Source organism: Crocodylus siamensis, chromosome 8 (genome assembly GCF_052110815.1).
Source record: "Crocodylus siamensis isolate JL-2025a chromosome 8, ASM5211081v1, whole genome shotgun sequence".
NCBI lineage: Eukaryota > Metazoa > Chordata > Crocodylia > Crocodylidae > Crocodylus > Crocodylus siamensis.
This window is the reverse complement of record NC_143402.1, coordinates 26,954,985-26,977,431: the sequence shown is the minus strand read 5'-3', so window position 1 is coordinate 26,977,431 and position 22,447 is coordinate 26,954,985. Positions and strand designations below refer to the sequence as shown.

At 44.9% G+C, this 22,447-nt stretch overlaps 1 protein-coding gene across 1 annotated transcript in view; it reads right to left on the bottom strand.

The window, feature by feature from the left end:
* LOC149858241 (connector enhancer of kinase suppressor of ras 2-like) overlaps positions 1-22,447 on the bottom strand; it is a 762,411-nt gene that overhangs the window by 181,291 nt on the left and 558,673 nt on the right. Inside the window, exons 12-13 of the mRNA XM_090059075.1 lie at positions 18,339-18,463; positions 14,658-14,863 (exon numbers count right to left, since the gene is read on the bottom strand). Of these exons, the coding sequence (XP_089915201.1) occupies positions 14,658-14,863; positions 18,339-18,463 (331 nt within the window). The remainder of the gene's footprint in view (positions 1-14,657; positions 14,864-18,338; positions 18,464-22,447) is intronic.

Genomic DNA, 22,447 nt, shown 5'->3' with positions numbered 1-22,447 from the left:
AAAACTGAATGAAGCCTTACACTCCATAGGAGAGCCAAACTTCTATTCAAGTAGATTCTGAGTTGGAACAGTTCAAATCCTGCTCCAATATGAGGCACTTCACATTTGGAGTGCTTCAGCATTATGCAATGGTACAGGGCCTTCCCAAATGAAATACCTCAAAATGACCCAAGTCCATATTATAGCAGAGCTGTGCAGCTGGGGACCTGGAGACTAAGGCTGTGGGAAGCTTTGGTACCTGATTTCATTTGGTGGAGATTTGGCCTGATTCAGTGGCCGAATCTCTGAATCTAATCAAATCAGAGGACCCTTTAATCTCTCTGAATGGAATTGGAACCCTCCGAGTTGATTTAGAAAGATTTGGAGATTTGGACATAGCTTTAAATGTTTTTTCTATATACCTTTAGGTAGCAGGGACTTGTGATCACTGCAATGCTGGGGCACATGGAGTGTCCCACAGAAGCACAAGGGGCTCCCTAGTGTGCTCAGCAGCAGATCTGGAAGTGGACTAGAAGCACTTCCAGGTCCACTGGGGAGTGCGCTGCCCCCCCTGCCCCCCACTTTCTGTGGCTGGCTCAGTGACTGGTGCCTCCTGGGTCAGGGGGGGCACTCGGGGTCCCCCTCACAGCTGACCACACCCCCCCTGCATGCTGCTTGGCAGACCCAGAAGTGGATTCAAAGTACTTCTGATTCACTTCCAGGCTCAACACCAAGCATGTGGAGGGCTCCCCCACACTCCTGTGGGACACTCCATGTGCCCCAGCATTGCAGCAATCATGTGCTGTGCCTACTACCTCAAGGTATGTAGAAAAAAACTTTTAAAGCTGTGTCTGTCTCCAAATTGCTGATTCTCTGAATCAACATAGAATCTTCAGATTCGAATTCAGCCTAATCAAATCAGGGATAGTGTTCTGAATCAACAAATCAAATCACTGTCCCTAATTTGGGCCAAATGCAAATCGAATAGGGCCTGCTTTGCACACCCCTACTGGAGAGCAGAAATCTCAGCATGCTTTTCAAATCTGAGTCTTTACAGGTTTGTAAGGACTGCCAAGTGGAGAGGAGAGAGCCCATTGTCTGTTTGCTGCCCAAGCTTCCACTCACTGTGACTGAGGATGTGATCAATCTCACCTCAGAAAGGTTCATCAGTTACAGGAGTGGCACTATCACTCTGGAGACCCTGGAACAGACACCTACCGTTTCCTTACCTTTCAATTGCTGACTGAGCAGCTGAGCTAGAGACAGAAGTTACACATAAACTGGTTTCAGTGATCAGAAACTGGTTTAAAACTATAAGAGAATAGAAGTTCAGTGCACATAAACGAGTTTCAAAATGACTGAAACTGGTTTAAGATAAACCTAGTTGAATTTAGTATCAGATTTAACTGATCTGGGTCAAACTGGTTCATGAAACTTCTGTCTCCGACCCCTTCCTGGTTCAAGTTAAGTCACAGTCCCCCAGCATCCCAGAATGCTTTCCAGCCTTGGGCTGGGCTGTGCTGTCTGTGCCAGAGAGCAAGGCTTTCCCAGCTCCTCAGCTCCCTAGCTGAAGCAGCGAGGGCTGGCTGACAAGAGGGTTGCTGGGTGGGGGGGGGGCAAGCCCAGCTGAGGATACAACCCAATCTGCAGAGGGGGACTGTCCTCCCCCCACTTAAATTCCAACTGGGATTTGGAGCCAGAGAGAGGGGTTAAACACCCCTTCCCCCACTCAAACTTACTGCTTTCTGCAACTGTGGACTACAAATCCCAGAAGCACCTGGAAGCAAGAAGATGAGTCCTGCTGCTGTAATTCTGAATTTCAAATCCCAGAGACCTCAGGGGCAGCAGGAAAACCAAGTGAATACACAGCCAGAGAGCCATGCTCTAGAACCCCTGGCTTCTAGCCTGAGCTACTGCAGGCATGTAGCTGCATTTTCTGAATCAAAGGTCAATGTCTGTTCACTTCTGTTTCAATTGAATCTGTGCATCTTAGATTAACCTGAAAAGACTGAATTGAATCAGCCTTAGGCTTTTTGACTGTCTGTACCTAGCCCTGGAGGGCAAAGCATGGCAGAACAGGGCACTACTACCAAGACCCTGGAAAGGTATCTCCTTGAGAGGTGCTATCTGCTCCACACTACTACAAGCAACGTACCCTAGGATGACATCATATAATACACCATGGAGGACAGCCTTTGTTGGGACCATTTAAATGTGCTACACATACTATTAATAATTCAGATGTTAATCCAGATTCCACTATACACAATACATGATAGCAAAGTGCCACATGTAAAGGTATAGCCCAAGGGTACCTACAAAAGTGCCGCTCCCTGCTGTAACTGTGAGACTATTTTGTAAGAAGTGTTCTAAATTACAACAACCCCTGGACCAAACAGAAGTTCACCGTTGGCACCAAGGGGGAGGGGAATCTAGCTGTGGGGCCTGCAGCTGGTTTCCCCTAGCACAAAGGCCCTGTACCCATGCATAATGCTGCCCCTCTTCCCTTTGAGGCTGCAAAGTTTTTGGAATGGGGATGGGGAGGAAAAGGAGCAGAGGGAGCTTGTTCTGGGGCAGTGGTGGCCAAGCCATGGCTTGTGAGCCACATGCGGCTCACCAGCATGGTACTTGCGGCTCTGACCCCACTTCTCTCAGGACTGCCAGCTCAGGCACCAGCTGGGCTGCTAGGCTATGCTGCTTATTCTGGGGTGCACTCCATGTGGGGAAAACCAGAGCAGCTTGATGCTGTGGTGCCCCCCCTGCCCCCACTCCCTTACCGGATCACTCACCTCCCCCCCCGCCCATTCCCTGGCTCTTGAAATTCAGTGGAGGATTGGATGTGGCTCCCAGGGTGAGTAACTCTGACCACACCTGTTTTAGAAGTTCCCCAGCTGGCACTGGAGGGTGGGGTGAGTGAACTGGAGCCCCCTCACCTCCTCAGGGGGCTGAGAACCCCCCAGACTGAATTCCTTCTGCTCCCTTTCCCCCCTCCCATTCTGAAAATAGCAGTAAGCTGGCAGGCAGTACAAGCAGAAGTTATAGAAGATACTCTGTCTTGAAACATCTTCATTTGACCTCTCATGCAATAAGGGCTCAGATATTCACTTGATTGTGCATTTTTTAATCTGTCTGCAGCCATGCACTTGTGTTTGGTTATATCTATAGACTGCTTTCTGTGGCCAGATTGGGTGAAAATTGTCACTTCTGTCTGTGCCCCAAGTGTGGCCATTCAACAGTATCATCTTAAATTATTACTACTGATATAGAAAAAACTTCCATCTTGTGTTTTTTGGGTTACAAATTTACCTTTTTTTCCTCCTCCTTGTGACTCACTTGTCATGTTTACAAGATACAGTTGTGAACTAGATGCAATGCTACAACTGCAGGTTTCATTATGGAAAAAATGACTGAACTGGAAAATAAATGAGCATGAATTACGTTTGAAAACAAAGAAAAATTGTGGTTTACCATTTATGTATGTTTTTATCATAGAAAAACAAGTAGGTACAAACCAACCTATGTGGGCACAGGAACTCTAAATGCCAGGACATAAATTCAGAACCAAGAATTATGATCCTTAAGTCTTAGGCCCCCTCTATAAAGTACATATATTGTACAATTACCTTGTTAATTGTGCAATTCATTTAGACCAGCAACACGTGCAGATTAACTATCAAACCCTAAAAGATCCATCCAGCTACAAAGTTAAAGCTAGAAAATGTGTAATAGCTTTATACCTGGTTTCTATCCAGCTTTAATTTGATTATATAGCATACCTCTGTCCCCATAGCTAGGAGCTCCCAGCTGCAGAGGTGCATGATGTGCTGCCCCAGCTGTGAGTCCTGAATCTGATAACCAGGGATTTGGGTTTTCCGTTTCCCACGGAAAAACAGAGAAAACCATGGATTCCCTGTTTTGATCAGAGAAAACACTGATTTCCCTTTTTAACAGAGAAATCTGGGGGGTGGGGGATTCTCCACTTTTGCAAAGAGCTCTTGCAGGCTGGAATAAGCCTTCAGGACCTGATTGCAGAAGGGTGGGAAATCCCCAGCCCTACCCAGAGGGGGAAGGGTGGGGCCTGAGCTTCTGAGTCAGCTACTAGGCTTAGGGTCAGAAGCCACCTTCCCCAGCCCTGCCCCACAGTCCCCAAGCCCCACTTATGTCTAGGATCCAGGGGCAAAGGACAGGGTTCTGCAGTGGCAGCACTTGTCTGCAAAACTCCCCGCCGCTCCCCCCAGTCAGCATGCAGCTGTCACCATCCCACACTGCCACTGACCCGACCAGCTGGTCATGAGGCATAAACAGTGATGTAGTGGTGGCCGCTGCATGCAAGCCCTGCTTTCCACCCCACCGGCCAGGCAGCACATATGTGGGCTACACATGGTGGTTGCCACCACACTGCCATGCCCTGCACCACTTGCCCACAAAGCCATGTGGGTGACCATGGGATGGTACCACAGGGTGCAATGGCTGATTTGTGGTGGTGGCCTCTGTGTGTGAACCCCCTATAAGGCTGGCCAGTGTGTGTGGCCCACTGAGTGGCACCCCTGACCTCAGTGTGTCAGTGTGTGTGGCTCCTGGGAGTGGGCACAGGGGTACACTTTGCTCTTTTTTATTCTGCTCCCCCAGCACCTTCCCTTTCCCCTGTCCTGCCCCACCCCTTCCCCCTCACACACTTACCTGCTGGGGTGGGTGTCAGTGTCTGTGTGTGCCTCTGTTTCTGCATGTCTGTGCCTGCGTGTCTGTGGGTCTGGGGGGCTGTTTGGGAGGGGCATCAGGAGAGCTGTTGAGGCTGTGGGTGGGGGAGTGCAGGGCACCAGCAGTGCTGGGGTAGGCTTTGCCTTTAATTTTTATCATGGATTTTGGGTTTTTAATCAGAGAATTTGCAATTTTTAATCAGAGAAAACCAGGATCCCTGCTGATAACCCATGAGATGTGGCCATAGCTGGGAATTTCATTAGCTAATGGGACTTGCAGCTGAAGGAAAATGTGGGGTGCTGCTGTAGCTGGGAGTCTTGTCAGCTGCAAGACTCATAGCTGTGGGAGCTTGCTACTAGTATGCTGCTGCAGAGGGAGCATGGGTTCACATTTCTGGGCTCCCTTGCACCAGCAATAAGGTATGATAGGACAATGGATCCCACAATCATGCCTTCTGCCATGCATGTGTGGCAAGACAGGAGGTGCAATTGAGTAGACTGTGCATTAGATCATATGCCTTTAAGGCTAGGGACAAACATTCAAAAAGCCTGACCCTAAATTGATTCAGTCTTTGCAGGTTAGTCTAACCTGCAGAGATTGAACCAATTTGCAAGTGAATAGACATTCATGTTTTATTTAGGATATGCAGGCCGATGTCTGCAGTGGCTCAAGCTAGAAGCCAGGGAGAGCTACAGTGAGCCCTCCCTTCCATTCCACAATGCTGAGCTGAGGGGGGGAGGGGGGCTGTCATGGCCAGGCCTTGTCAGGACACTATGATTAGGGAGTGGTTTAAATCTCAGCTGTGGCCTGCACAGTCCACAGTCAGGGGGTGCCTGGAGGGGGAGGGTGAAGCAGCTCCTTGCCAGGCTTCTCCCCTCCCTTCCAGCTCACTGATCAAGGGGCAGGGAGTGTTTCCAGCTCCCAGCCCCCAGCCCCTGGCTAGCACTCTGAGACAAAGGGTGGGCGGGGGGATAGGAGGACTCCTTATGTGGACTGAACGCATCTGTTAATGATACTGAGCTTTTCAATCTCCCTCTCTCTGCTTCTTTATACTGTCTGCAGCAAACTGATAGACACTGCATTCATTACAAACCAGGCCACTTCTCACATGTCTGTCTGTCCCCTGTTGAACACTGCCAGCAGGGAGTCTATTAGAACACAAAGCTTATCTGCCCATCAGGAAAACAAAGCCTCTCTCATTAGTTCAAGCTCTTCTTAAACAGCTTTTTGCAAAGCATTTTTAAGGAAGAATGGAGGGACATTACCAGATGACCTGTTGATTAGCGTAAAAAAGCTCTAAGTGGACACTCCAGTGAAACTGGAGACATACACACATAGACAACTCTCAGTATTAGCTAGCATGGGGGTGGCGTGACCATGACCAGATGCCAGCTGGGACCCCTTCTGCTGGGGTCTGTGCTGGGGAGGGGGACTCCTGCTTGAGCAGCAAGTGGCTGGGAGGAGGGGGTTTGGAGCAGGAGGAAGCCAGGCAAAGGCTGCTGTGCTTGCAGTCTCCATTTCCTTCTCCTTCTCAGCCATCCAGAGTTTTGGCTGAGGAGGAGAAGGGCAGAGCCAGCCTTGCTCTCTGAAGCAGACAGCCCAACTCAGCTCAGCCCAGGGCTGAAAAGCATGTTGGGATGCTGGAGACTCTGATTTAACTTAAACCAGGAATGGGTCTGGAACAGAAGTTCCACAAACCAGTTTGACCCAAATCAGTTAAGTCTGACACTACATTCAACCAGGTTTATCTTAAACCAGTTTCAGCCATTTTGAAACTGGTTTACATGCACTGAACTTCTATTCTGTTACAGGTTTAAACCAGTTTCTGATCACTTAAACAAGTTTATGTGTAACTTCTGTCCTTAGCCTAACTGAACATCTAGGGGGGCCCTCAGAAAAACCAAATTACAAATATGTTATAACTAGAATGAGTATCATGGTATGTAGCTTTACTTTCACAGATATTTCTGAAAATGAGAAATTGCAGGGAAACAGATTTTCCATTGTCATGTTTGGGTTTTGCATATGCTATAAATATTGAAAAAGGCTCATTTTACAATAGTCACTGCAATTCCATGATCCACCAGTGTGGTAGGCAATAGTCTAGCAACACTATTCTTATTCTGGCAGATCCATGATAGGGATTTCTGAGCTACAGTGTATGTGAAGTTTAGGAACTTTGAAAAAAGATTGTGCAACCATGAAAGAGATTTTAAATGTTTTTCCCCCTTTTTACTTGTTCCATCAACAGTTACAAGTTTCTCGTCCCCAAACCCTGCCCCCCTAGCTTATGCATGTTAACAACACATTAATTTATAGTCACTTCTGAGGCTTCTGAGAGTAGGTCTATAAAATAAGAGAGTTAAAAATACACTATATTAAAAACAAAAACAAAAATTCTTCCCAGGTTTAAAAAACTGAGTTTTCATTTAATAACATTTGTACATTAAATTTATTTTTTTAATAGGCTCTTCTACAAGTTACCAGAGATAAATACACACTACAAATGTGTTTTCTTTCCCCCTCCTCCCAATTTATTCTTTGGAAGGATTTTTTTCCAGTTTTTTTTTTAATTAACTTCCTTCTGTGTTTGCAAACAATCTCTCAAAGCTGTGGAAAGCAGGCACAATGGTTCATCATAAGCATAAGAAAAATGTTCAAATTCTACAGGAATCTGGCACAAGCATACAGAGCCTAACATTTAACTAGAAGACACTGTGCAGTATGAGTTTATGAAAGCAAGCCAAATCCATCTAACTGGCTCACATTTCAAACACAATTCAGATTTCTCTTTGATCCTATTATTAAAGTAAAAGCCTGTGGGATTTACTTGCTCAGGGAGATGATAAAGACTGAATGGTGTTGGTATTAAGATGGAGTCTTACTCTTCAATGTTAATCTGGTAACAACTCTCTCAAGCAGTGTAAAGGTTATAGTGTATAGCTGTACAATCTACTGAGAATATACTACAGATAAAAATCATCTTCCAGGGTTCCTCCAATTTTATTAGGAAAAAGAATGATATATAACTGAAGATACATCAACACTAGAGTTGAAACTGTGTCATTAAACACTGCTTTTAGGCACAGCTGACACTGACAGGATTCTAGCATTATTTAACTTGATTAGCACAAAAGGAATTTTTTTTTGAGAACCTTTCCAGCAACAAATCTGAAAGCCTGGATGGATACACTTTGCCTAGCAAATCTCTAAATAGTGTCAGACTATCAATGCAGCTAGGCATAATTTAGAACTGCCCTGAATTTGTAGTGAATTATACTTAGGGCTGAACTGAAGTCAGTCTCTTGGGGTGCTTACACAAGTTACATTTTTTGCATGCTCAGGCCCCTGAAAGTGTTCTACAGCTGTGCCATGACACATGTACAAGGCTGTAGAGTGTTTTAAAGAGGCTGTTCATGCACAAATTAACCCTCTTCAGATAAGGTATTAAATGAAGGTGCTCTGCTTTAGAACACCTTAGAGAACTTGTTTTCTCTAGGGTGAATTTTTCACATGTTGCAGGCTGGCTGATACAACCTAGCTTTACCCCTGGGGCTATCATTAGGATGAGGGGGAGGTGGAGGGAGGGAACAGCACTGAGCTGCTGGTTGGGATTTACCGCCTGTTTGGAGCTGTGGAGGAGGGGAGGAGGGAGGAGCAGAGACCCTCTGCTGCATGGCCCCTCCAGCTACCATGGCTGGGGTACTAGCTAGAGCTGGAGCCTGCAAGGTGAGGAGTTTCAGTTCAAACCCCAGTTCGAGCTCAGACTAGGAAAGCTGGAAGCTTAGTACTGCTCACTTCACCCTTTCTGTTTTGCCCGGCCTGAGCTAGAGGAAGGTCTGGAATGGAGCCCTCTCTCTTCTTGGGCCTGGCCTGGCTCCTCCCAGTACCTCAGCCAGTGTAGCTGGGGGGGGGGGCTGCAAGGTGGAGCTTCTCTGTTCCACCCCTTCCCCACTCCAGCTCAGGCTGAGCAAAGGCCAGCTAGCAGCTCATGCCACTTGCTTCTGCCTCACCCTCCCTCCCTGCTGACAGCCTTGGAGCTGAGAAAGCAGTGGGGCTAGGGAGAGGGACAGTTTAATAGCCTCAGAGGAGACTGCTGGAGCACCCCCACCTGCTGGCCACAAGGGTTAGTGCAGCCAGGTTCAAACCCTCCTGACCTAACATGCAAACATCTGTTGAGTTGGCAGGTGGACAGCACTCTAACTCATGGTGCTTTCTGTAAAGCACCATGAGTTAGAGTGGGGGGTCTGAACATCTGCCTGTGCCCATGGTGACTTGCTGTCTTCACTACAGCTACAATGAGAAGACTACTGGTGCAGATGAAGACCTAGCTCATGCATCTTAAGGAAACTGTTATGGCGTTCTAGAGGTGCAGGTGGAAATGTCTGTTATAGATAAGGGAAACACACTAACAAATAGTTGTCAATATGGACATTAGAAGAGGTATCTAGTAATATTACTTTTCTATGGCAGCTGCCTTTCACTCAAGGGTATCAAATACATTTTGCAAAGTTCCTAATAGTTGGTTGCCTGGCTCAGTTTTTTTCTTTCTTTTAAGTTAGGTAGTCCACAAAAATTGTAGCATATAGCACTTCCGTTGTACATAAACTGTAGATCTTATTTTGCTGAAATGATGGATGTAGTTCTTAAATCCTTGTGTGTAACATATGATCTGAATTCTTCAACATCTAGGGTGCCTATACACATGCTCTGATGCATTGTAATTGGAACGTGTTGGAGCAGATTCAATTAGAATGCTCCAGCATGCCTCACCATCATGTACATTAATGGCCATGGTGGTGCTTTAACTAAAACTTATCAAATGAGCTTTAGTTAAAGCACCCTGAGGCCATTTTGAAATGTGGGATCTTAATTAATTTTAGTTAGAGTGGCTGCACGGGAGCGCCTCTACCTAAAATGCTCCCCCTGACCCCAGAGTACATATATAGACACCCCTCATTACTTACATTAAAATAACAATATATAAACTGAAATGAACTTCTCACATTGTCAGTTTACTCAAAATAATACAAACTTAGATTGAACATCTAGGAGTATTTCTTATCCCAAACTAAATTTTATAAATGAGCGATATTTACTGTGATACAAAAAACATTGCAGAAGTATATTTTAGATTGCCTTAAAAACACATCCAAGTGGGAACTTTTCCCACTTCAGGTCTGCCCTTGGTTAAAATTATTAGAAAGGCTAAGAAATGTTCTATAATTTCTTGGAAAACCAAGTCTCTCTCTGAAGGCAAAAAAAAAAAAAAAAGAAGACAGAACAGGTTAAATGCATTTTTATCAAATGTTTTGAAATTACCCTAGAAGTGTAACTCTAGAATGAAACTTGGAAGTGAAAAGCAAGACAAATAAAGAAAGATTTCAAAATATGTATATACTCTAAGGTTCTACATCTTTCATTCCTACTCTTATGGACACAAAGGACGGAGCAACTGTGTCCATTGTGCAGATTCCTCTTTATCATCCTTGGTAGCAACCTAAAGAAATCCATTAACTTCTAATGTTCTTTTTATAATTACATAATTTAATTTACTGTCAATGTATTTATTTTTCATCTGATATTTTGTTTGTTTGAGGTCAGCGGCAAGAAGAGGAAGTTAGAATTAGTGAATCTCAATAGTGGAACTGGAGGAAAAATTGCTAGTTATCACAAACTGCTTATCATGCAGTGTAATATTGGCTTACATGACGGGCAAATAAATCTTTTCATAATTACACAAAATGTATGGTTTTCAAACCTTTTTCAACACAAACACAGAAAACTATATTGGCATTTTTGGAAGTTTCATTTTTTATGGAGAAATCCATGAGAGCATCCAGCTTCAAAGTTATCCAACCAGAACTCTGACCCCAGCTGACTTACTGCCCCTTGGGCAGGGGGCTGGACCTGATGATCTTGTAGGGTCCCTTCCAGCCCTAATGTTAATGAAATCTATGAAATATGTAATTTTTGCTCCTTCCTCAAAACCCCATGTCATCCAGGACTCTATTCATAAAGGATAGCACTCTGGGAATTAAGACAGATAATTCCTATTCTTAATCATCAAAATCTGCTGTAAGAGCATCTGAGACCATCTGTTGCCCCTTCTGTTGTTGAAAAAAAAAACCAAGTATAGCTCCAAGTCAGACTCTTGGCACTGATCTTTGTCTTCAGCACCAATTAGATGAAGTGGAGGAGGCTTACTTTAGATACTTCCTGAAAGAAGCAGAAATGAAACTGGTACCACAGTCAGCATGGTGCACTGTATCAACTGAGTACCAAAATAAAATTTTAATTGAGTTAACTGAGGAAGCAAAGAGCAAATGGATTAGGGCCAGACTGGCAAGAATTTGTAAGAGAAGTTTTACAGGGATGTGTTCTAGGTTCAACACTGTGAAACATTTTTGTTAATGTCCTGGATGTGGGAATAGAAAGTATACTGATCAGATTTAAAACAAAGTTAAATTCAATACAGAGAAATGTAATAGTTACACCTAGGGAACAAAAAACCAAATGAACAAATACAAAATGAGCATAACTGGCTTACCATCGTCAAGAGATTCTGGGAGATCACAAACATTACATGAAACAACCATATGGTGTTGTTGGATCATAAATGTAAATGCAATTCTGGGTTGCATTAAGAGACATTATACACAAAGAACAAGAGATAATAGTAGCACTCCACTTGGCACTGATTAGCTTTCAACTGGAGTACTGTGTCCATGCAATTTTAAGAATGATGCATAGATACTGGAAAGGATCCAAGGGCAACAGATTATAAAGGTGTTGGAATGCAAGCTATTTAAGGAAAGATGGAAGGAACTAGATATGTTTAGTTTGAAGAAATGGTCAAGGTGGGACACAATAAAAGTTTTAAATCCTTGAAAGACTGCTATTAAGAGGATGAAAATGAATTGTTCTTTTCTGTCCATTTTAACTGTCAAATCATAAGGAGTACATGATATCATTTCTTCATACATCGGGCACATAAGTTCGAATTCCAAGAAATGTTTCTATTTGGTGTAAAAACTGGAGAAAGCCCTTTAAAATCTACAAAAAATATGATGAGAAAAAATATAATTCTTGACTTGAGACTCTTAAGAAATGGGTTTTGGTCCCCAATTCCAACACTGTTCATAACTCTCTACAATGACTGTTTAACGCAAAAGGCATGAACAGTCCATGAAGCAGGGCCCAGAACTCATGAGTGCCACTCCCGAGGAAGTGACATCATAACATGGCTATAATGTCATGTTCCATCTTGCTTGCTTCTTGTATGGCCTCATGAATCTTGTATTGTCTCAATGGCAGAACCTTAACAGAAGTAACAGAAAGTGCCTCAATTAATCTATAAGTAGTTAGGACACTCCTGGGAAGTGGGAGAATAATTTGAATCCCATGAGGCTAGAGCCCAACTGTTTCACTTCCTTGGCAAGTGCTCTAACCACTTTCTTTTCATAAAAAAGTGGTTACACCACTGCTGCCTCCTCCTCCTCCAGCTATGTTTGAAAAGAAAAGAGTGAGAAAGTTGTCCATAGCCAAGGACCAACTTAACTAACTATATGAAGGAAATGTTTTTGGCTATGAATCCCTGGCTCCTGGCAGAAGCCTTTGCCTTCAAGAAACAAGTAATGTTGCATTGATGGAAAATGTCATGTCATGTGACTTCCTTCACATTCACAGGGCAAGCTATCCAAAGTGGAAAGTGTGCCCTGGAAATGTTCTTTGCCAGAAGTCTGGAGAACTGCTTGCAGGAGCTATTAGTCCCTGTTCCACACCTTCAGCTGAGCTGCTAATGAGAAGTAAGCTCTGAGCTCCTTCTGGATGAAAAAGCTGCTCCTCTAGGCCTAGTGCAGAGCAAAGGAGGCCCATGAAAAAGTGTGGGCGGGTGTTAGGGGGGAAGGTAGGGGAACAGGAGTATCAGGTCTCAAACTCTCCTTGAATACCTTATTAAGGTGCTTCTGTGCATGTGTTTTTCCTTTCCTCATCTTCACTCTTTCAGCATCTTTGCAAACAAATTCTCTCAGCTTCTCTCAGATTACTATTGTGTGTAAATAAAGCATGTCATGTTCAGTGTTTGTTCACACTTTGATTCTGACAGGTGCTAATGGCTCCCTAAAGAAGCAGCTCTGAAGGCTGGTTTGGGATGGAGAGGAGGCACTGTGTCATGACATCTCTTGTTGAGGCACCTGGGACAGCAGAGTTCAGCATGAGTCACAGATTCCCTGGGATGCTGGAGGACCTGGTCAAGCACTATCGCCGTGTGTGACATGCCACATTCACAGGAAAGCTTTATAGAAACCATCTACAGAAATGTTCTACCTTTTTCAAGCAATATCTTTATGGCTGGTTGGCCATTTTTATTGCACAATAATTACTTTCCCTCCATAACATGTCTTTTAATTCATGGTGCAATTAACAAGTTAACTGCACAATAAATGCAACATAAGGCAGGGGCCCCACCAGTGTCACATAGTCACCTAACTACAGCCTTGAATAACTCAGGTAAATTGAGGAAGAGGGCAGGACTTTAGTAAGGCCCTTGTCTTCAATGTTTCCTATTAGCAGGCTTGGTCATCCCTTCATTCTGTGAAGGTGTTATAAATGAAATACTGAATACCTAGCTCTTCCCATTCTTTGCACTCTTTTTTGTAAATTGCACTACCTGACTGGGCATTTAAAAGTTAGTTGGGGCAATGCTGAGCTTCGTTATATAAAGTCTCTTTGGGAATCTGGGCCTATGTAATTAGACACTTATTCTACAAGGTTATATTAGGAATGACATTACATTTTACCAATGTTTTAACCTTCTAATAATGCCTTTTCCAGACAGACAAAAATATTTCAGTAACCCAGTAATGAGAGCAGCTCTAATTAAAGCGCCCAGAGTGTTTCGTGTATCAGCATCCCCATACTTCAAAATGGAGGCAGAGGAGCTTTATCTAAAGCTTGTCAGATGAGCTTTAGATAAACTGCTCCTGCTGTCATGCTGAAGTGTAGGGACACTGATACATGAAATGCTGTAGGATGCTGCGGTGTGGTAATTACCCTGCTAGCAGACTTGATAAATTAAGTCTGCTCCAATGCACTATAATTACAGTGGATCAGAGCAGCTTCCCTGCTTCTGTATAGGCACCCTAAGGCAGGGGTTGGCAATGTTTTGGGGCAGAGTGCCAAAAACACCTGCAATCTTGACTTGCAAGATGTTGGTGTGCCAGTGGTGGATGGTGTGGGAGGTACAAGGGGACCTATTCTCATTGTGGCAGTACAGTTCTGGCCCTTGTTCCACTGTCCACCCCGAGGTCTGTGTACCTGCCCTGGAGCCCTGGCTACTCTCAGCAGGTGGTAAGGAGGCTGTGAGCAGCTACATTGGGGTTTATAGAGTCCGGGCCCAGCTCATTACTGGCAGTGGGTGCACACACACCTTGAAGCAGATGGTGGGGAAGGGGCAGTGGCTGCACTGCAACAACAAGGATTGGACCCTTTGTAACTCTCCTGCTGTCCACCCTGAGGTATGTGTGCCAAGCACAATGCCTTCACATGCCACACTCTGGCACATGTGTCAAGGGTTGCATACCTCTGCTCTAACGTGTTACCCTGCCCTACCTTCTGTCTGATTTCAGGTTAATATAGCTCCCCACTCAGTGCAAAAGCCATTATGTGAGGACGGAAGTGAAAGAGATCTCTCTCTCTCTGCCCATTCAAATATTTTTAGTTACTTTCATTCATAGTCATTTGTGTTCAAAGTAGGTACTATATACCTGGCTTATAGAAACTGTGACATTTATAATTCTGAATGTTAACCCTTTGGTCATGGTAATATTCAGCCAAACTTTATAGTAAGTGCATATAAAGTTTTAAGTCCTAAATAGGTCATAATTTAAATATGTTACTGTGACTTGGTAAGTGATAGAGTGTTAATAACACAGTTTGTTAACCTAGTCAACTTTGAAAGGTCAAAAAAACAAGCATACCATGAGTGGGTGTCTTTTCTCTTCTCCGAACACCTGTTGTTCTGCCTCTCTCATACTCAGAGCCCATGGGATGGCCCTCACCTTCAATTAATGAGTAATACTTTCCACTTTCATGCTCCAGAAAGTAGCTTGGAGACTCAGAGCCTTTCATTCCAGACTTTCCATATTTGCTGATGTCATCACAAGACATTATTCCAATGTCATCCCTAAAAATATTGACATAAAACAGTGAAGCAGAGACCATTTAACAATGAAGCCCTGAAGTGAACTGACCATATTACTTCAAAATTAGGAGAATGAAAAATATCCTGTTACTATTTTGGAGAATCTCCACAAAAGTCATTAAACTTTATTTTAATGTGTGTAGAATTCATTACATCATAATTACGATATAACTTACCTAAAAGAAATTCAGGTATTTTGCAGTAACTGAAAAAATAACTGAAAGTTTTTAATGTAGCCAAGCTGGAAAACTGTTCAGAGCTAGGTGACCGTACATCCTGGTTTGGCCGGGACAGTCCCAGATTTTGTAGGCTGGTCCCACCCAGTTCGTCAAAATTTAAATAGAAACCCCAGAATCTCAGGGGTGCAGGACACAATCCAGCAGGGATGTGGAAGATCATGGTGCACCAGGCAGCTCAGTCTCCCTATCAGATTGTACCTGCTGGCCTCTACCACTGCCTGGAGCAGTGGAGCTGATTGGTGGGAGCAGGGGGGAGGAGGACAGCTGTGTCCAGATTTCCTTCTGGATTTCCTTATGGTCACCCTATGCAGAACACTATTCCACAGCCATAATTTCCCTCAAATAACTAGCTGAATGAACTATTTTGCTTGCAATATTTATCAGACATGTGAAACAAATATCATTAATTCTTACAAAACATAGTGTAGATATATACTGTAACTAGGAGCCCCCCACCTCCCCCCTTCGCAAAGACACACCAAACAAATTTCTGGAAAATAATGAGAAGAGCATACAGCCTGAAACAGGTGGAGAGGACCATATTCAACAGTAGGAGAATGAAGCGCTCCACAATTTGGCTTAGTTATGAAAAGAAGATTAAAAGAGCTGTGTTAAAACTTATGGAAGAAATACAGAAAGGGGAGTTCTGGGTGTCCAATTAGTGTGTATGAGATATGCTGCCCCCAAGCTGCAGAGCAGAATGAATGGTGTTTTAGTATTTACCATGCTTCTGGGCTTTGCTGGTTGTCACATGGGATCAGAAAAGAATTTACCCCTGCCCCCTCCTGTTGCTACAGGTTTCGGGGGGGTTTCACTTTTCTCAGAAGCATAGGGTGTTGGCTGAAGCCAAGGCTGGGGTATACTTTGACTGGTACAGTAGGACCAGCCCCTGAGAGCAGTCATGGTTGCTGAAGTAATCCTGCCTGACTCTAGCTTCCTAGGGTACCCTCTCTCTGCTTCACTTGCCACATCTTGATACAAATTTTCTATTACTTTTGAAGCTGTCCCCAGAGTCCTAGAGCCAGTCTAAAGAATATGCACTTGGCCTCACTCCACTTGCTTACCTGGACCCTAAGTCTTCTAACTAAAAAAAATTCTGTGCTTATTGGCACTAACTGTGGTCTGCTGACCCTAATCATGGCCTCCAGCCTCCTCCCCTATGGCCACACCTGTGCACCATGGGTCTTATTTCAACTCCTTCTGGTCCCATGTTGGTTTCAGGCCCCTAGGGGCCCTCAACCTTGAAGGGCTCAAATACGAGTTTCAGCCCCCTGTATACCTGAGCCTTGCAGGGATCCAATCACTGAGTGCCCCCCAACCTCCCCTGTAGCCACTCCTAAGCCTCAGTCAAATGAACAAAAACACAAGCCAACCAGTCTATAACTCAAAGTCTTAACCTCCACCTTGGGCTTCTATGCTACTGCAAGAAACCTGTCTGCAATCAGCTTGCAGTCATCAGTGTACCTTTCTAGGTCTGTGGTTTCCCCTTTAGTAGCATATGCAGATAGGAGCTGAAGAGCTACTGCTCTCTCTGCCCACATAATTGCCCCCTGACCCATGACTCAACCCCTCTACTCCTGGATTGCTCCCCTTTCACACCTATTCCCCACCTACTTTACCCCACCATCATTTCCCTGCAGGCCCAGTCATCCCCCAAAGGCTGGAGACCATGGTGGGGGTGTTCTTCCTCCCTGCCTGTTCCTGGGGTACTTCCAGAACATTCCAACCCTGCATGCCCAGATCCAGCCCCTGCTAGGCCCTGGAACTGAAGGACCACTGTCCTGACTGATCACTAGCATTTGTTAACCATAACACAGATGTTAGCACCTGTTACTCTAACGTGTAATCTCACCATAAAATAAATAACCTTACAAAAGTCATTGAGACTGTACATATGACTAAGGCCCCCTCTACACATGAAGGTAAAGGCATGATGGGATATAATGCAAAATTCACACAATTGTACTTCCTGCCATGCCACATGTGCATGGCAGGGGGCATGATTGTGGGATCCTATTTTAGATCCCATCATGCGTTATTGCTGGTACAGGGGGAACCCAATTTCAGGCTCTCCCTGTACTGGCAAGCTCCCGGGGCTGGGAGTCCCTGCACCATAGTTGAGGGGCTCCCAGCCCTGGGGGTACGCATGCACCCCCAGGGATGGAGAATCACCACTCTACTGATCTTTACATCCTGAGGGTGTGGGAGAATCCCTGGGGCTGGCAGATCACCACAGAGGCAATCCCTGTGCCCTGGTGGTACATGGAAACCCTTGGAGCTGGAGGATCACCACAGAGTGATCCCCCCAACCTGGAGTGTGAGCACCCGCTGGGGCCAGAGGATCACCATGAACCTCTGGCCCCAGGTGTTTCCTGAACCCCTGAACTCTAGGGAACTCTGATCTAGGGATCAGAGGAATTGTCATCCCTAAGTGTTGGGGGTATGGGAAGCCCCCAGACCCTGCAGATTGTAGCTCCTGTGATCCCCAGGGCTCAGGGGTGCAGGAAACCCCCAGACCCTGGGAATCACAGCTGCTGGGATCCCTAGGATTCTGGGGTTTTATGCTGGGCATGGTGCACCCCTGCAGCTGGGAGCCGCATCAGCTGAAGGGGTTGCAAGCCACAGGGAAACCCTGCTACATGTGCAAATTAAAGCTCAATAGCAAATAGTTATCAAGTTAGTACATATTTCTGAGATCTAACTTTACAGCTGGTTGGAAGTTTTTATTGTGTGATAGCTATGTTGCACATGTGGCTGGTCTCAGTGTAACTGTACAATTAACCAGTTTATTGTGCATTACCTGTAAACTGTAGAGGGTGGCAAAGGTTAAGCACTTAAGTGCTTTGCTGAATCAGAGCCTTAAACAGGTTCTCTCATACTTCTCCAGCTAGTTAGTTAAGTGGTGACTAAAGATCTTATGAAATTATTAAAAAAAAAAGCATTCAAAACGTTGGTATCCTGGCTAATTTTTCTGCACACTAGTTGGCAACTCTGGATAGTACTAGACCTTCATAGGTGCATAGGGGATAATAATCACAACATTTTCTACACATGGACACTGCATCTGCTTTCCATTATATTTAAATACCTCATAAAATACCTTGCAATATTTAACCATGCATAATCTGAAAGGGAAGAATAAAATATTTCTGTTTTTTAGTCTGAAACAGCCTGCAATATTTTGCTTTCGGTATACTCAGACTCAGGAGGAGGTTTACCTTGGGCCATAAAGAGGAGAGAGGATGAAAATGTCCTGGAGAGCTGAACTGTCCAATTTTGAGGACATGCCCATTGTGCTGGTTGGTGTTGTGGAGCTACTAGTTGGGCTGGTTGGAATTACAGGCTGTAAAAAAGAAGAAAACAATTTAAGAATACATTAGTCCAGGCATTTTCAACCTTTTTGGATCACTGTACCCCCAGTGGCTAGATGCAGAGCAGTTTACCCCGGCCTCTGAACAGGGTCGGGGGAAGCAGTGATGGCATGCGGTTGGACACCGAGCTAGGGAGGGAGGTGGTGCATGCTGGATGTGAAGTGGCAGCAGCCACGATGTGTGAGCTTTCCCCTGCCCCCATGTCTGGCCAGGTGGGTGGTGCCTGCATGGCAGTCCAAGATGGTGCATGGTGGCACTCCATCCCTGCCTGTCCATGCATACCCCCTAGGGCCTTCTCAAGTACCCCCAGGGGTACGTGTAGCCCCGGTTGACAACCCCTGCACTAGTCAATTCTATGATACATGTTAGGGGTGCTGTAACAAAGCTAAGATGTGTTTTTCTGGAGGGGAGATGGATATTATCTATCTATCTATCTCCACTCCAGGAAAACACATCTTAGCTTTGTTACAGCACCCCTAACATGTATCATAGAATTGCCTAGTGCAGGGGTTGTCAACTGGGGGTACGCATATCCCTGGGCTACTTGAGAAAGCCCTAGCGGGTATTCTTGGATGGGTGGGGATGGAACACCATCACACACCATCCCGCGCTGCCACACAGGTTCCGCCCACCTGGCCAGACATGGGGGTGGGGGTGAGGGTGAGGGGGCAAAGCTCATGCATGGCGGCTGCTGCTGCTCCATGTCCAGCCATGTCCAGTCCTCCCTGGCGTGGCATCTGGCTCTGCGCCATCCCCCAACACCCACTCAGCAGCCAGGGGTACACTGCTGTGCATCTGGCCACTGGGAGTACAATGATCCAAAAAGTCTGATAATTATATATATATATATGTATATATATACACACACACGCACACACATACACATTTTTTGGAAGGGGTTAGGCATCATTACAGCTTCTCCCAAAAGGGATGCTTATGGAAAGTTTTCCTTGTTTGAGCTAGCAGCACATGAGTAATGGTATGTGAAAATGTAAAGCAAATGTGTTTGAATTAATGTTAAAGATGCCTCATGGAAAATTCTAAAAACCATTTATCCCTTAACAATATAGTAATTAACAGCAGTCTCTCTTCTGGACAGACAAAAATCCACTATTAAAATGACAGTAATATTGCATAGGCTTTATATATGTTCCCCATTAACTTTAATTCAAGTAGATATTTTCATTTTTCTGCTCCTGTGGATATGCAATATGGACAGATGTAACTGCAGTATTTATTTCATGCTCAAAGATGTGGAACTGCTCCAAAAGATGGGTTTTACAAATGGGCATTCAATTAATATATACAGAAACTGATGTTTTAAGATTGTGTGTCATGATATCCATGTAGAATACACTTAAAAATAATCTATACAGCATATCGCAATTCTAATTGCATTTTATTATACATTTAAGAACACTTATGTTGCCTGAAAGCATTAAGAACCATACTGGGTATGTCTAGATGAGACGTTTACTAAGGAGTTGCCTAATTAGTTCCATAGTAAAAGTCTCAGCATCTACACATGTACCCCTCCTGCTGCAGAGTTTTTTCATGCACAGCAGTGCACATGTAGATGTATACCCAGCTGGATGGGGCATGAGAGTGCTTCAATGTGGGGGATGCCTGCTAGCTAGCCCCACACTGAAGCACCCTTATGCCCCAGCCAACCTCTCTGCAGCATGTTGAGCCACATCAGAGCAGCCCTGGGCTGGTATGCTGACCCCAGACCCCTTGCCAACTGGGGATACTCTAACCCATGTAAACATGGCACCTGGGAGCAAGGAACTTTGGCACAATTATTGCCTTGCATTAATATGCATGTGTACATGCACCCACTGTAAGCAAAAGGAGGACTTCTAGCTCTGAGACATACATAGAGAATTCCTAAATCTCTATATGAAACTGGCTGCACCCAAATAGGATGGGTCTCAGGCCTGCACCCAAATAGAATGGAATATGAAAGCCATATTACAGTCCATGGGCATGGAACCATCATTGAGAGGTTACTTCTATTATCTTAAAAGAACTTAAAAGATTGTGTTAGGGAGTTAGATTTCACCTTCCCAAGCTGTCCTTACTACATATGCAGAGAGTTCAAACACTCTTGCTGTACATGGGTAGAGTAAATTTCATATATGAACCTGTTAATATGCAAATGTAGGGAAGCGACTCTCTTTTTTGAATTAGACACATACAGTATTTAGATAAGGAGCATCAAAAATATAGTCTGCAGACCACCTCTGGCTTGTGGATCACCATTGGCCAGTTCCCAGTGCTGCTCCAGGGGTTTTGAGTTGATCCAAATGTCACATGTGGCACTTGCCAAACTGCCCCTACAAGCAGGTTCTGGAACACATGACACATATTGCACCTGCTTTGGCCAGTCTGGGACCTCTGCTGAATGCAGAGCCTGCTCTAGCCAGTCCCAAAATGCCATACACAGTACCCACCTCCCCTGGTCTGGAACCCACACTGCAACCACTCTAGCTGGATCAGGGCCTCCACTACACCAGCCTCTATTCCAAGCAGTCCAGAGTATGCACTGCACATGGTGAATGCTATACAAGCTGGATCTGGCACGCAGGGAGCTGTGGGGAGTGTGTGAGTCTGTGTGTGGGGGGGAAATCTGTGGGTCTGATCCTGCCCATGGACTAGCCCCATGATACCCACAGGGCCAGATGAATTTAACATCCCAATTTAGATCTATTACAAATGGAACTTTTGGAGGGACTTGATGGCATAAGGAACTGGTAGTAGGATTTCATAGATTTCATAGATTTTTAGGGTTGGAAACGATCTCAGTAGATCATTGAGTCTGACCCTCTTCCCTGGGCAGGAAAAAGCACTGGGGTCAGACGACCCCCAGCAGGTGTTTGTCCAGTCTCTTCTTAAAGACCTCCAAACCAGGGAAGAGTACCACCTCACTTGGAAGGTTATTCGAGATTCTGGTAACCCTTACCATAAAGAAGTTCTTCCTAATGTCTAAATCTGCTCTCTGTCAGGTTTTGGCATTGTTCCTAGTTACTCCAAGGTGTGCCCTGGCAAACAGTATCTCCAATTCCCCTCCCAAGAAACCTGTAGACAGCCATTAGATCACTTCTAAGCCTTTTCTTATGGAGGCTGAAGAGATCCGGGTCCCTCAATCTCTCCTCGTAAGACCTTCCTTGCCGGCCCCTAACCATACAACTGGCCCTCCTCTGGACCCTCTCCATGTTGTCCATATCCCTCTTGAAGTGCAGCGCCCAAAACTGGCCACAGTACTCCAGCTGCAGCCTTACCAATGCTGCATAGAGGGGAGGTATCACCTCCTTAGATCTGTTCGTGATGCACCTGTTAATGCATGATAAAATGTGATTAGCTCTATTGCTCTCTTTGTCGCATTGTCAAATCATGTTCATCTTGGAGTCAATTATGACTCTCAAATCCCCTTCTGCTGCTGTGCTGTTTAGAAAGTTGTCTCCCAATGTATAAGTATGTTGGTGATTCCTCCTCCCCAGCTGCAGTACCTTGCAGTTATCCTTGTTAAACTGCATCCTGTTTTATTTTTCCCACTTTTCCAGCCTGTCCAAATCCACCTGAATCTGTTCCCTACCATCTGGTGTGCTTACTTTGCCCCATAATTTGGTGTCATCCACAAACTTGGACAGTGTGCTTTCCATGCCCTTGCCCAAGTCACTGATGAAGATATTGAACAGCACTGGTCCCAGAACCAAGCCTTGGGGGACCCCACTGCCCATATCTTTCCAGGACAATACCAACCCATACACCACCACTCTCTGGGTGTGTCCCATTAGCCAATTTACCACACACCTGACTGTGTAATTATCTAAGTCACAGCCACTTAGTTATGAGAATGGAATGTGACATCGTATTGAAGGTTTTTTTTAAAATCCAGCTATATGACATTGACTTCAACTCCTGTGTCTAAGCATTTTGTGACTTGGCTTTAAAAA